Source organism: Rhineura floridana, chromosome 6 (genome assembly GCF_030035675.1).
Source record: "Rhineura floridana isolate rRhiFlo1 chromosome 6, rRhiFlo1.hap2, whole genome shotgun sequence".
NCBI classification, from domain to species: Eukaryota; Metazoa; Chordata; class Lepidosauria; order Squamata; family Rhineuridae; genus Rhineura; species Rhineura floridana.
This window is the reverse complement of record NC_084485.1, coordinates 77,152,858-77,164,260: the sequence shown is the minus strand read 5'-3', so window position 1 is coordinate 77,164,260 and position 11,403 is coordinate 77,152,858. Positions and strand designations below refer to the sequence as shown.

Below are 11,403 nucleotides of genomic sequence, written 5' to 3'. Positions count from 1 at the left end.
TGGTTCTCCCCAGGTCTATTAAGTTAGAGGTGCTGTGGGCAGCCATGACCCTGGTTCTCAAAGGTGAAGCTGAGCAAATGGGATGCAGTTGTGACACTGAACTAGTCATACAGGACAGCACAACAAGCAGCAGCCACTTGTTCCAGAGACAAGCCAGGGCTCAAGGACCATTCTAGGCAATATTAGGATGCTACACTTGCAGCTTGAACTAACACCCATTGGTATGTCTCCAGTACACATTTGCCCCCCTTGCCTTTCTCCAAAATAAAGATTGTGACATCCACTGTTGAGGAGAGAGAGGCTTTATCTGTAGAAAGCTGGCAACACAGCTTGGATTTTCCAATAATACAGACCCTCTCTATCCCACTCAGACATCACTAGGCCACATTGTCAACCCATCTAATACCATTTAGTTGCTACATGCCCTCAGTCAGCTGGCTTGTTTTTAGACACAGAGAACACAAGACAATACCATCTATATTTGGTCTCTATCTACCTGGAAGACTCCTCCTCTTAGTTTATTGAGAACAGCCCTACACACAGAGTCCTGCCATGCCTGACTGTACCTAAGAGAAGCCTACAGGAAAACAAACAGCCACATTAGGAAAAAATAAAAACAGTGCACCATTAACTACATCAGTCAGTGCAATAGGAAACACAGCAGCACATGCAGATAGACACTGAGGCTGGAGAAAGCAAGCTCACAGGTCTATTCTAGGGCAAGCAGGTTACAGCAACTATTTTTTTTATTGGTCCTAGGCCTGTAGGAGCTTTTCTGCACCCTGGAAGGTTAGCAGTATTTGATGTATTTATTTTTTTGGGGGGGGTGTCCTTTTCACTTGTGCTACTCAACTCCATCAGAAGTTTTAGCAGGGCAGAGGAGGGGAATGAGACTTTGATCATTTGTTCCCCCAAGCTACAACAACCTTGGAGCTTGCACAGTCTGTAGCCTATGCTAGCCAATTATCATTATTTCAAAATAGCTCCAAGTCAAAAGTTAAAGGATAGTGACAGGATAGAGGATAGAGGATAGAGAAAGACAGATACTTTACATATTACGTGAATTAGGAGGTCATCTACTCAGATGTGGCCTCACAAGTTAAAATGTGACATGTTGGACATCTGATAGGTCAGATAAACATTGGAGCCAAGCCCAAGACGTCCATTACTGCATCTTGGCCCAGAAATATATACGTTGGGGGAAGGGGTCTCCCAGAGCATCTTACCTTTGTGGTGAAGGCCTTTATTTTGCCAAATAGAGAATTCTTGCTTGTGAATATCAGGTCATCCTCTGCATCTTCCCCCTCCATAATGGCACAACTGTCAGCAGCTGGCAGCTCACTGTCTTTGGCACTGGCATTCATCACCAGTTTGGAATATTTATACTCCAACCTTCAAAGATATAGCCAAACATATAGAAAGCTAAACAGATGGACAGAGCTTGGGTCCCTGAGATGGGATGCTGGTTTTAAAAAATCACTATAAAATCTGGAGATTTTAAGCCCTCTTTCAGCTCATGAGAGAGCAGAAGCAGATAAATTGTTGTAACTAGAAAAATAAATGTAGTTTTATCCCTAACACACACACTCATACTCATTCACAATCTGAAGGATTAGTTTAATCCTATAGGAATTAAAACGGAAGGATGTGTGCCGCTAAAGGTGGGATATTTGTCTCTGTGAGACACAGGCACAAAGGAATTTGAGTCTCAGGGTAGAGACACGCTCACTGTTCTGCCAGTTCCAGTACAACTCCACCTCTCTTTTCTGAAAACAAGGGCACATGACACTAGTTAAACCCCAGCCCTTTTTACTGTAAAACCTGGTGGGAGCAGCTTGAGTGTTTTTTTTAAAAAAATGCTTTGAAGAGATTTCACCACTAATTGGCAGACCAACCTGCTCCTCCTCCAGGTATGGCTAATGGAAATGCTTTGCTGGAGGCAACTAGTGTGCTCACAGCCTCAGTTTCTAAAAAATGGAAACAATCCATCTCCACTTTCCCTTCTTCCCGTAATATTCAGCTGCTTATCTTTGCCAGGGAGCATTTCAAAGCCCAATTTATTTATTTATTTATTTTATTTTATTATACTTGTATACTGCCCCCATAGCCGAAGCTCTCTGGGCGGTTTACAGTAACTAAAAATTTGCTGCTTGAAAGGCTCCATCCTCTAGCTCAAAATTGAGCCCTCTTTTTTGGGTGTAAATAACAATGTTGGGAAGGCTTCCATTGTGTAATTCACAAAATTTATCTGCACGTTTTTTAGCAATATGGTCATGTGGTGACTCATAAAGTGGTGTGACTTGTCAAGTGTCCTGCATTAGGCACTCCTGGCCAGAGACGCAACCACACACCTGCACAAAGCTGATCAGATGCTCTGTGCCTCATACTACCCAGCTATAAGGGTTTGGGGGGGCCTCTTCCCCTTTCTCACTGCTCAAAGGATGCAGTCTCCTCCCACAAGCTGCAGCCTTTTGCAAGATGCCAGTGAACAGGGCTACAGATGCATGTGCATGAGTGTATTATAAGGCTTGTCCACATTTGAGCATTATTTAGTTGTTAATCCACTTTTCCCCTGTTCAGATTAGACCAGAGTAGTCCACACCTGCATGTACTTGAATTTGTACATGAGGAAGAACTTCGGTCCCAGGAACATGGCAGAAATAGTTATGAGCACAGCCAGAAAATAAATGAAAGCATTGAGGAAGTAGTGAGTGTAGCAAAAAGTGACGATTGATCCACCTTCCCCAAAACACCAAAACAAGTAGTTTGTGACCCCGAGTGGAGAGGTTTAAAACCTGATTTTCATCAATTTGTCAGGTTATCTCTGTACTGGGTAACCTTAAATTTACAGGGGAAAAACATCAAGACTGATATTGTTTGAGGGCAATGTGCTGTGGACTACACAAATTAAATGGGAATGCAAATAGCTGCAAACACACAGTAAACTCCATTGTGGGCAAGTTAAAGTTGCATGCATGTAACAGTTCTGGAAAATACAAAAATGTTTGGGCTTCCTTTTTATTTTGGCATGGATGGGTAGAGCTGAGAATGGAAGGAAGGGAGGCAAACTGAGGGGGAAGGGGAAGGCCATGACTAAAATGTAAGAATATATATATTTCAAAAGATAACAATATTTGAACACTGATTAGAAATTTTCATCTTCGCTGTGCTGTTCAGGGTTGTCACCCAATTTAAAGGGCAAACTAGAAAAGGGTACTGTGCAGCTATGAGTAAGCAAACAAGGATGCAAGAGTAATGGGCAGCAACAGAAGCAGCAACTCACTTCTGGTTTTTCTTCCAGAAGTAGCAAGTCATAACAGTCAGCAGGACAGCAGCACAAGTCCCTGCTGAGATGCCCACTTTCAGCCAGAAGTCCATGGTTTTGCAGATGCTGACTTTTTGCTCTGGGAGTGGAATGCCTCCTGCACACAACTTCGGCTCCCTCCATACGTACGTGGTTCTCTGTAGAAGGAAAAGCAGCCATGTCCTCCTTTCCATCACATGTAGTCATAGCTCATATTTTTGCATTCTTTGAATTTTTTTAAAAGTGGCTTATAGTCAATCGTTTTATTGTACATTTGAATTTTACTTTACACTGCTTAGAGATTTATTATTGAGTGGTTTAGAAATTATCTTAAAGGGCACAAACTAAAAATAATATTGAGATGTAGCATTAGTATTAACATTACCTTAAAGATAAACAGTAGCAATAATAGTTGTACCACCATCACTCTAGAGAACTTAGAGGACATATACCTCTCTTAGCAAAAACAATCAGTGCATTGTTGCTGTAGCAAGAGTATGGCTGCTGTTGAAGCAGTTTATCATTGTGAAACTGACTTCCAAGTAAACATATTTAGGGGCAAAAAACAACATTGCTTTGTGACAATTCCAGGAGAAATTGTCTCTTCAGTTTGACCTCTTTGCCTGTCCTATTTATTGATCTATAAATGAGCTGCAGTGGCTGTGAACAAATCATTTTAATGTTCATATAAGTGTACATAAAAATATGCAGCTCTCAGGCGCTGGAGACAATAAAAAACCTCAAAGGACTGATTCTGAGTTCCTACCTGAATCCCTCCAACACAGGCACTGATGATAGCATGGTAATCATCTATAGAACAGAGAGGGCAAGCTTCGACTGTCTCCCACAGGAAATGGAAAGTACATCCATCACAGGTTCCTTCGGGGCACTTGCTGTTTGGAAAATTATAAGATGCCATCTTAAATGCAGCCAGATCAGTGGCCCACTTGTCCAGTACAAAACGTCCTCATAACCTCACCACTGAGGGTGCCAGGCACTGCCCTTTCTCAAACTTACTACCACAAATCCTTAAACCAGTGACTCCAGGGATTGATGCCATGCTTAAAGTACTGTACACAGAGCATGAATTCTGCTAGATTTTAAAATAAAAAAGATTCTATTACGCTCCATCTTTAGAACACTTCACCACGATTCCACTCTGAATATACTCTGTATATTTCTGCATTTTACAAGGGTAAAGATTGCCAAGAACTGCTACCAGTTCCCACCCGGACTCAATTCCCAAACCCAGGGCAATTTATCCTGGCCAGGCACAGCCCGTGCCTCCCTTACCAGGGCTGAGTAAACCAACTACAACCCTGCAAGGTAGGTAGACTGCCACTACACCTTAAACCTGGTCACCCACTCTGGGCCAAGGGGAAACCCAAAGTGCCAGAAATAGATCTGCCAAGGATTCCAAAGGACAAGAGTGAGACATACACTCCTTGTCTTGGAGCCTTAGGCAAAATAGCCACAGACTACCATATATTCGGGTAATTGGACAAGGTGCTGGATTCAGAACCAAGTTCCCCCTGAAATGAATGCACACTGGTAAATAAGAGGTAGCTTTATTAGAATAAAAAATAAGTGCAAAAAGTATGGCAGTAAAACAGTTCCTTAAACCGAACATCCACAAGGGCTAGGTAAAATGCAGAGAGAGTTCAAATCACAAATAAAAATAACAAAGCTGTCTAGCCTAATCTATACTCACAAGATTGGTAAACCAGCAGAGTAACATCATGGTTCCACATCTCCCTAGAGATGTATAGCCTGGACAGCAGATGGAAGATGGAACCCCAACATCAGGTTGCACCAAAGAACATTGGGGAACAAAGATCTAAGGTCTTGGTTCTATTCTTATGGGAAAATGCCCAGAAACAGCCAGGAATTAATTAGCCAATCAGGGGGCTTTCTGATGATGAAATCATCTGGAGCTTTCATGTCTAATGGTCATACAATCACCAACCTTCCCAGGCCTGTGGCCTTAAGTACCAGTCTCGGGCTGATAAGCAGGTGTTCTTGCTTACTGCTTAATAAACTAGTTCAGCTGTGATAACTGACAATCTCATGGCCTCTCAGAGGCTCTAATTCAGGGGAGATGTTTCCCCCCCACAATTCCTTGCTACAGAACCATTTTAGAAACCAGGCATTCTTGACAAAGATGATGTGTGGAAGGGTATAGTCTTTGATATGTAAAGGAACTGATATTGCATAGCTTAGGATATGGCATAGCTCAGGTTAATTTAAATATAAGGTAAAGTGAACTGGGATCTAGGAATGTGCCACAGTGCTAAACTCGGTATGAAGTTGGAGATGCATGAATGCATCATCTCCTCTTTAAACTTTTTGTAAAAAGTACCCATGCCTCCCAATCCAGACTAGGACTACAGTGCAGCAGAAGCAGAGAGTTAATGTATTTCCCGATACTATTTTCCCAATGAAAATTCCCCATTGCTATTTGGCACACTTCTATTGTGTTTTTTTTGGGGAGGGGGCTTCATTTGGCAAATGGTGCAGGAGCAAAAGGGTATATGTTAACACATCTTTGCCTTGTGCCTTGTGGATTGGGGCCCTTATGGCTGCTATTTTTAGTTTTAAGTTATGGAGATGCATTTATTTAACTTTGTTTGCCCTTAGGTAAAAGGATGTGAACACAGGAAGTTGCCTTATATCAAGTCAGGCCATTGATCCATCTAGCTATTCAGTATTGCTCCCATTGTTCAGATGGGAGATTTCCAGCCCTGTCTGGAGATGCCAGGGATTGAACCAGAGATCTTCTGCATGCAAAGCGGACAATCTACCTCTGAGCTTTGTCATGGTTCACCTAGTTCTCATTAAAAGGCAACTATTAAGTTGCTCTGAGAAATGAGATCGTAAGCAGGGGAATAGCCATTTACTGAGGAATGGAAGCTATAGTTACATCATTTTTAGACAATATATTGGCTTCCTGGAGTCATTTAAAGTCAGATATAGTAATCTAATATTGTATCACTGAAGAAATCGCACAGAATTAACTAAGGGGGCATATTGATGCACCCAACAGGAGGAATGGGACTGCTGTAGAAATGCACTCACAGCACACCATCTTCTTTCCAAGACTTAGCTCAGGGGAAATAAATTCTGCTCATTTCCAGCAGAAGCCGGAGGTACACAGCTCAGATTGGCTAGCATTCACAATGCCATCAAGAAACTTCCCCATCTCCCAAAGCGATTTTCCACCTTAAAAATCTGCCACCTTTCCAAATAAACTTTTAAATGCATAAACACAGACAATTTTGGAAAAGATGAGCAGCTTGCCTGAAGCACAAGGAGAGGAATAAAACTGAAATCTAAATCACAACTGAATGTAAAGTAATTATACATTATACGTAATATTAAAATAAGTGCAGTTCTCAATGTGCCTATTTTTACATAATTTAAATGCTTCTCTCAGTGATTAATTTGTTGTTTTCTCCCACCAATTTTTAGCTTGTCCCACAGCAGAGTTTGGAGCAGATTACAGTTTTAGCAGGACACACTTCCTAGTGAGAAAAAAACTGACTAGTCCCCAAATTTACCTTGGCACAGACAGAGCTCCAGACTGGGACTTCAGAGGATCACATCTTACTCTGATGGCAGTGGCTCTCCCAACATTACAAGTTTGAGTCACGTCACTGGATCTGAAGATTAAATATATGATGAAATCCCTGCTAGAGCTGGCAACACTAATAAGCAATTCACAATAAAGACCCTTTCGTTTGGGAGGCATCACTGTGCTGGCATTTTTTCCAAATGCCACTCAGGAGCAATACAACACTGTATCTCTGTTTCATGCTGCACACCATTGGAACATATGGGAAGTGCATTAAAAAAGTGAGAGGCTTGTGTCATGTGTACTGTATATTTTTCTTTTTCACACAACTCTGCACAGCACATCACTAATTAGTTGTAATTACACAGGAAGTGGGTGGTGTTTGAAAGGCCTTTTTTGTTTACTCAGGTAAACTCATACACATCTGCACAGACAGTCATTTGCACACAGAATTTGCTGTGAATTCCCCTTTTTAAAAAAATGTGAGCATGTGCATACCTGTGCATTTCATTATCTGCACATAATTAAACATTAAATAAAGTTATAATTCTTAAATGAAAGCCTCCATCTTGAACTTAATAATAGACATGCTTTAGGTTTGGTTGGGGGGAATATGGTGTGCTATATAATGTCCTTTGGCTCAATTTTAACTGCTTGGAAGTGAATGTAGCAACCACCAATACTCAGTATAGTCTCTTGAAAAATTATTGCATGGAAAAATATTGTTGCACGTTAATAAAACACTCATCACCCATATAATCTGTAGCACCAGCAACAGTTTCCATTTGTGATTTTTGACCACAGAGAACCACTGTGCAACAGTACAAACAGCAGTGAATAGGAGACCCACCCCAAGGAGAAGGGAAATGGAGGAAAATCACAAAGATTCCTTCCAACCTCCTGAGAAAAGTGAAGGCTCCTGAAAAGGGACTTTCAAATTAACCACAGGTTTAATAGTATTCTCAGCACTGCAAAACAGCATCCACTTGCATATGATGAACATTTAGTCATTGAAAGCAAAATGGAGGATCAAACTTCCTTCTCACAAATTCAGTCCCACTTCCTCCACTGGAGGAGGAAGAGGGAGAACTTGTTCTGCAGAATTGAAGCCACTTCCACAGATAACAGTAATAACACTGTGTGGCTGATTCACATGGAAATCAACAGCACAAGGATAGTGCAATAAATGAAAAATCTTGGAATAAAAGGGCAGAAGTAGTGGAATACCTATAGGCTGATGAATGTGTTGTGTAACTCATGAGCAAGCAAGAAGCTGCAGCACTGCAAATCAAACAGAAAACCCTAATGTAGATTTTACCTATGTCTTGAATAGAAATTAGGCTTGTGTGTACAGTTCAGGTACAGTGACAAGCTTCATCCCATAATCTACAGCAGGGATAGAGGGGAACCTTCAGATGTTGTTGGACTCCAGATCCATCAGCCCCATTCACCATGGCCAATGGACAGGGACAATGCAGAACTGGAGTGCAACATTCTCTGTCCCTGATCAAAAAGAAACTGGGAAGCTTCATCCTCCAACATGACAGGAACAACTAAATTTCATTCCTTGTTCTCTAGTTACTACTTGCATTCAGGTTTGGAAAATTCCAGAAGGGAAAAGCCCCAAAATTCCCTGTGATGCTGAAATACTCATGTTTCTGCTAACATTTGCAGTATTCCAAAGTTTTCCACAGATAAAAATAGCTAAAACTGCCTTTACCTATGCTTGGCAGTCTTGTAGCATACCTGTAAAAGAACATCACATCTGGCAAGCCTACATTCTCCGCAGGGAAATAGTCAGCAAAAGAAGTGATGTTGTCCAGAGTGTGTTCTGTTGTTACTCCTACAAGTTAAAACCAAACCAGTGAGGGCACTGCATAGAAAAGACACCAACTGCACATAATCCTCCCCCAAAATTTACTGCAATGAAGAGGCTCTCCTCACAGAGGCAAATCCCATTTCAATTCTCTCTGCGCTACCTTCAGAAAATAGGCTTGGTTTGTTGATTGCCTTCCTCACAAACTCAGGCCAATGTACAAGCAGCAAGAGAGGCCTGATGTACCTTTGGAGGCTCTGTAGGTTAATTTGCATCACCTGACTTTAGCTATTGGCTTGCCAGTTCTTGGAAATAAAATTTAAGTGTCTGGGCCTGGAGGTGGTGCCAGTGGTTTGGGGCAGGATCGAGGATGGAGCCCAGCACAAAATATGGTGTATTTCTCTAGATATATAGTATTTTAGGTTGTTTTTTTAAAAAAAAGACTAACAGAGAGAAACTATATAACTAAGATATATAACTAAATCTGGAAGGAGTTTGCATTGAAACCCCTGCTAAAATAGAGGGAAAAGCCTTTGTTTCAGTAGGGGTTTCAATATAAACCTCTTCATAATCAGGAAGGGGTTTACACTGACACTCCTTTTAAAACTTCTCTGTTTTAGTGAGCTCCTTTGAAGTCCCAACTTCAGGACTTCAAACCACCAAATCACCCAATGCACTTACTGTCAAAGTTGGCCCATGAGGCCGATCTTGAAACAGATCTGGCCCATGGAGCCACAAAGGTTTCCCACCCTTGTTTTAGACAAAGGAACCACATTGAGCTTGCAAGTTCCCAATCTACCATTATCCAGCAGGCATAACAACGAATGTCCCCGTCACATGAATCAGGATATGAAACACCCAGTAAAGCCTCTATCAAGCAGCAACCTCAGTCCTCTGTTCAGATCACAGACTTACACTCCCTACAGTTCTCACCTACAAAGCGGTCTGCCAGGCTCACAGGTTGTGAAGATACCACTGTTTTGTAAGCCATCACATCAGAGGGAACAATGATGGACTGGCATACATAGGAAGAAGTTGATTTGGAGAACTCTGTCTCTTTGCCCAGGATATGCATGTCTGTGACGTTGTCTGTGCAAGTAGCCATCTTCTTTCCCTTCAGAGATGGGGGGAGAGAGAGAGAGAGAGAGAGAGAGAGTTGGCTGGATCCTTGTCTTTCATTGTCATTACAAAGCCTGAAGTTCTTTTAAAAAAATAGAGTAAGAGGATTCAGATGAGTCCACCCAAAGTACTGAAAGAAAGCATGAGGCCATGTAGGCAAGCCCACTCCCTGGTACTGACACACCTGGCGGTCACATCTTCAACTGTCCGTGCAGTTGGAGCATGTTGGAATGGGGTCCGTGTGTGTATCAATGTATGTGCATAGAGCTTCTACACATAACAGGGAATCCTGGCATGGTCAGGATCCCTCTTTGGATGGAGGAGCTCTATGTGCATACATTGGGACACATATAAGAGTCTATTCTGAGCATGGATGAGAGATGTGGTCACCTGGTGTACTGGTGAACTGGCTAACCCACAATGATCCTGTGCTTTCCCCCCCTTTCATTGCATGGGGCGGGGGTGTCTATTAACATCATTCTCACTACACTAGAGAAGGGCAGCTGCATCCCAAAAGCAGAACATTCTCCTTAGACTAGAGATGGCGCCATTCAAGGATATGAGCCCTTGTGTGTTCAGCAGGAGCCGGAACAGTTTCATAAGTCACAGCAGCCATGGAGGTACGCCCCTGCATGGAGGAAGAGCTCCTCAGAGGCAATGTGGCCTGGCCACATACTTACATGATTCCCACAGAGGCTGATGTTGAAGTGATGAAAATACTTCAGCCCTTTTGTGGTAAAGCTGGGCCCCACTAAAAAGGATGTACTATTGGACAGTGCTGAGAAGTCGTACTCCAGAGTCCTTCCATCCATACTGATTGAGAGATGACAGTTGTTGTAACACAGAGAATGGATCTGGGGAGAGAACGGTTTACAGCCAATTTGTTTCCTTGTAGGTGAACTTAGAAATTGTCAGCATCTCCATCAAAACTGAAAAACCAAGTTTATTCTGAGAGGAGGGAGACCAAATGTAACTGATTATTCTAAAGCCAGCCAAGTTTATAGTGCTCCAGAATCCCATAAGCTTCTGTTCACAGGAACCTTGCTTGCCAATTGTACAATACATCCAAGGAACCATGTGGATAATTACACAAAACAGTATGTGGAGATGAACTGCTTAGCTGCTCTGGTGCAATTTCCATTTTGGCAGGTAATAACTTAATGGTTGGTAGCCAACTAACAAGTCCTGTCAGCACAAGGATTTTCTCTCTTGCACAACCAAACTCTTCCTTCTTGTCCTGTAAATCTGTTCTATGGGTTCCCCCTACCCTATGGGGCAGATGTGGAGAGGGTCTGGGGGAAGGAGTGGGGGAAGTTCCATTGCACAAACATAAAACCTTATGCTGACAGGATGTATTAGTTGGATACTGGTAGAAATGGGACCTGTTGGATGGTGCTGCTTGAAAAGGAATCTGTCAACCTAACAGGCAGTATCAATTCGAGTTCATGCTTTGTCCACTATCTACTGCATTTACTGGTCCAATTTTTTTCTCCCCCCCAAAAAAATTGATATTAATATCAGTATTTTCTTTCAAAATATTGATGTTTTGAAAGGAAATATTGCAAATTTGAAAGAAAATCTTGATAAAGAAAA

General features: G+C 42.0%; 1 protein-coding gene across 2 annotated transcripts in view; it reads right to left on the bottom strand.

Moving 5' to 3' along the window:
• ELAPOR1 (endosome-lysosome associated apoptosis and autophagy regulator 1) overlaps window positions 1-11,403 on the bottom strand; it is a 97,521-nt gene that overhangs the window by 1,989 nt on the left and 84,129 nt on the right. The window contains exons 15-22 of one of the 2 annotated variants that reach the window (XM_061632515.1): window positions 10,491-10,664; window positions 9,625-9,805; window positions 8,622-8,718; window positions 6,862-6,963; window positions 4,071-4,197; window positions 3,284-3,462; window positions 1,227-1,392; window positions 497-577 (exon numbers count right to left, since the gene is read on the bottom strand). In XM_061632515.1, the coding sequence (XP_061488499.1) occupies window positions 497-577; window positions 1,227-1,392; window positions 3,284-3,462; window positions 4,071-4,197; window positions 6,862-6,963; window positions 8,622-8,718; window positions 9,625-9,805; window positions 10,491-10,664 (1,107 nt within the window). The remainder of the gene's footprint in view (window positions 1-496; window positions 578-1,226; window positions 1,393-3,283; window positions 3,463-4,070; window positions 4,198-6,861; window positions 6,964-8,621; window positions 8,719-9,624; window positions 9,806-10,490; window positions 10,665-11,403) is intronic. The other variant, XM_061632514.1, reaches the window with a different exon arrangement.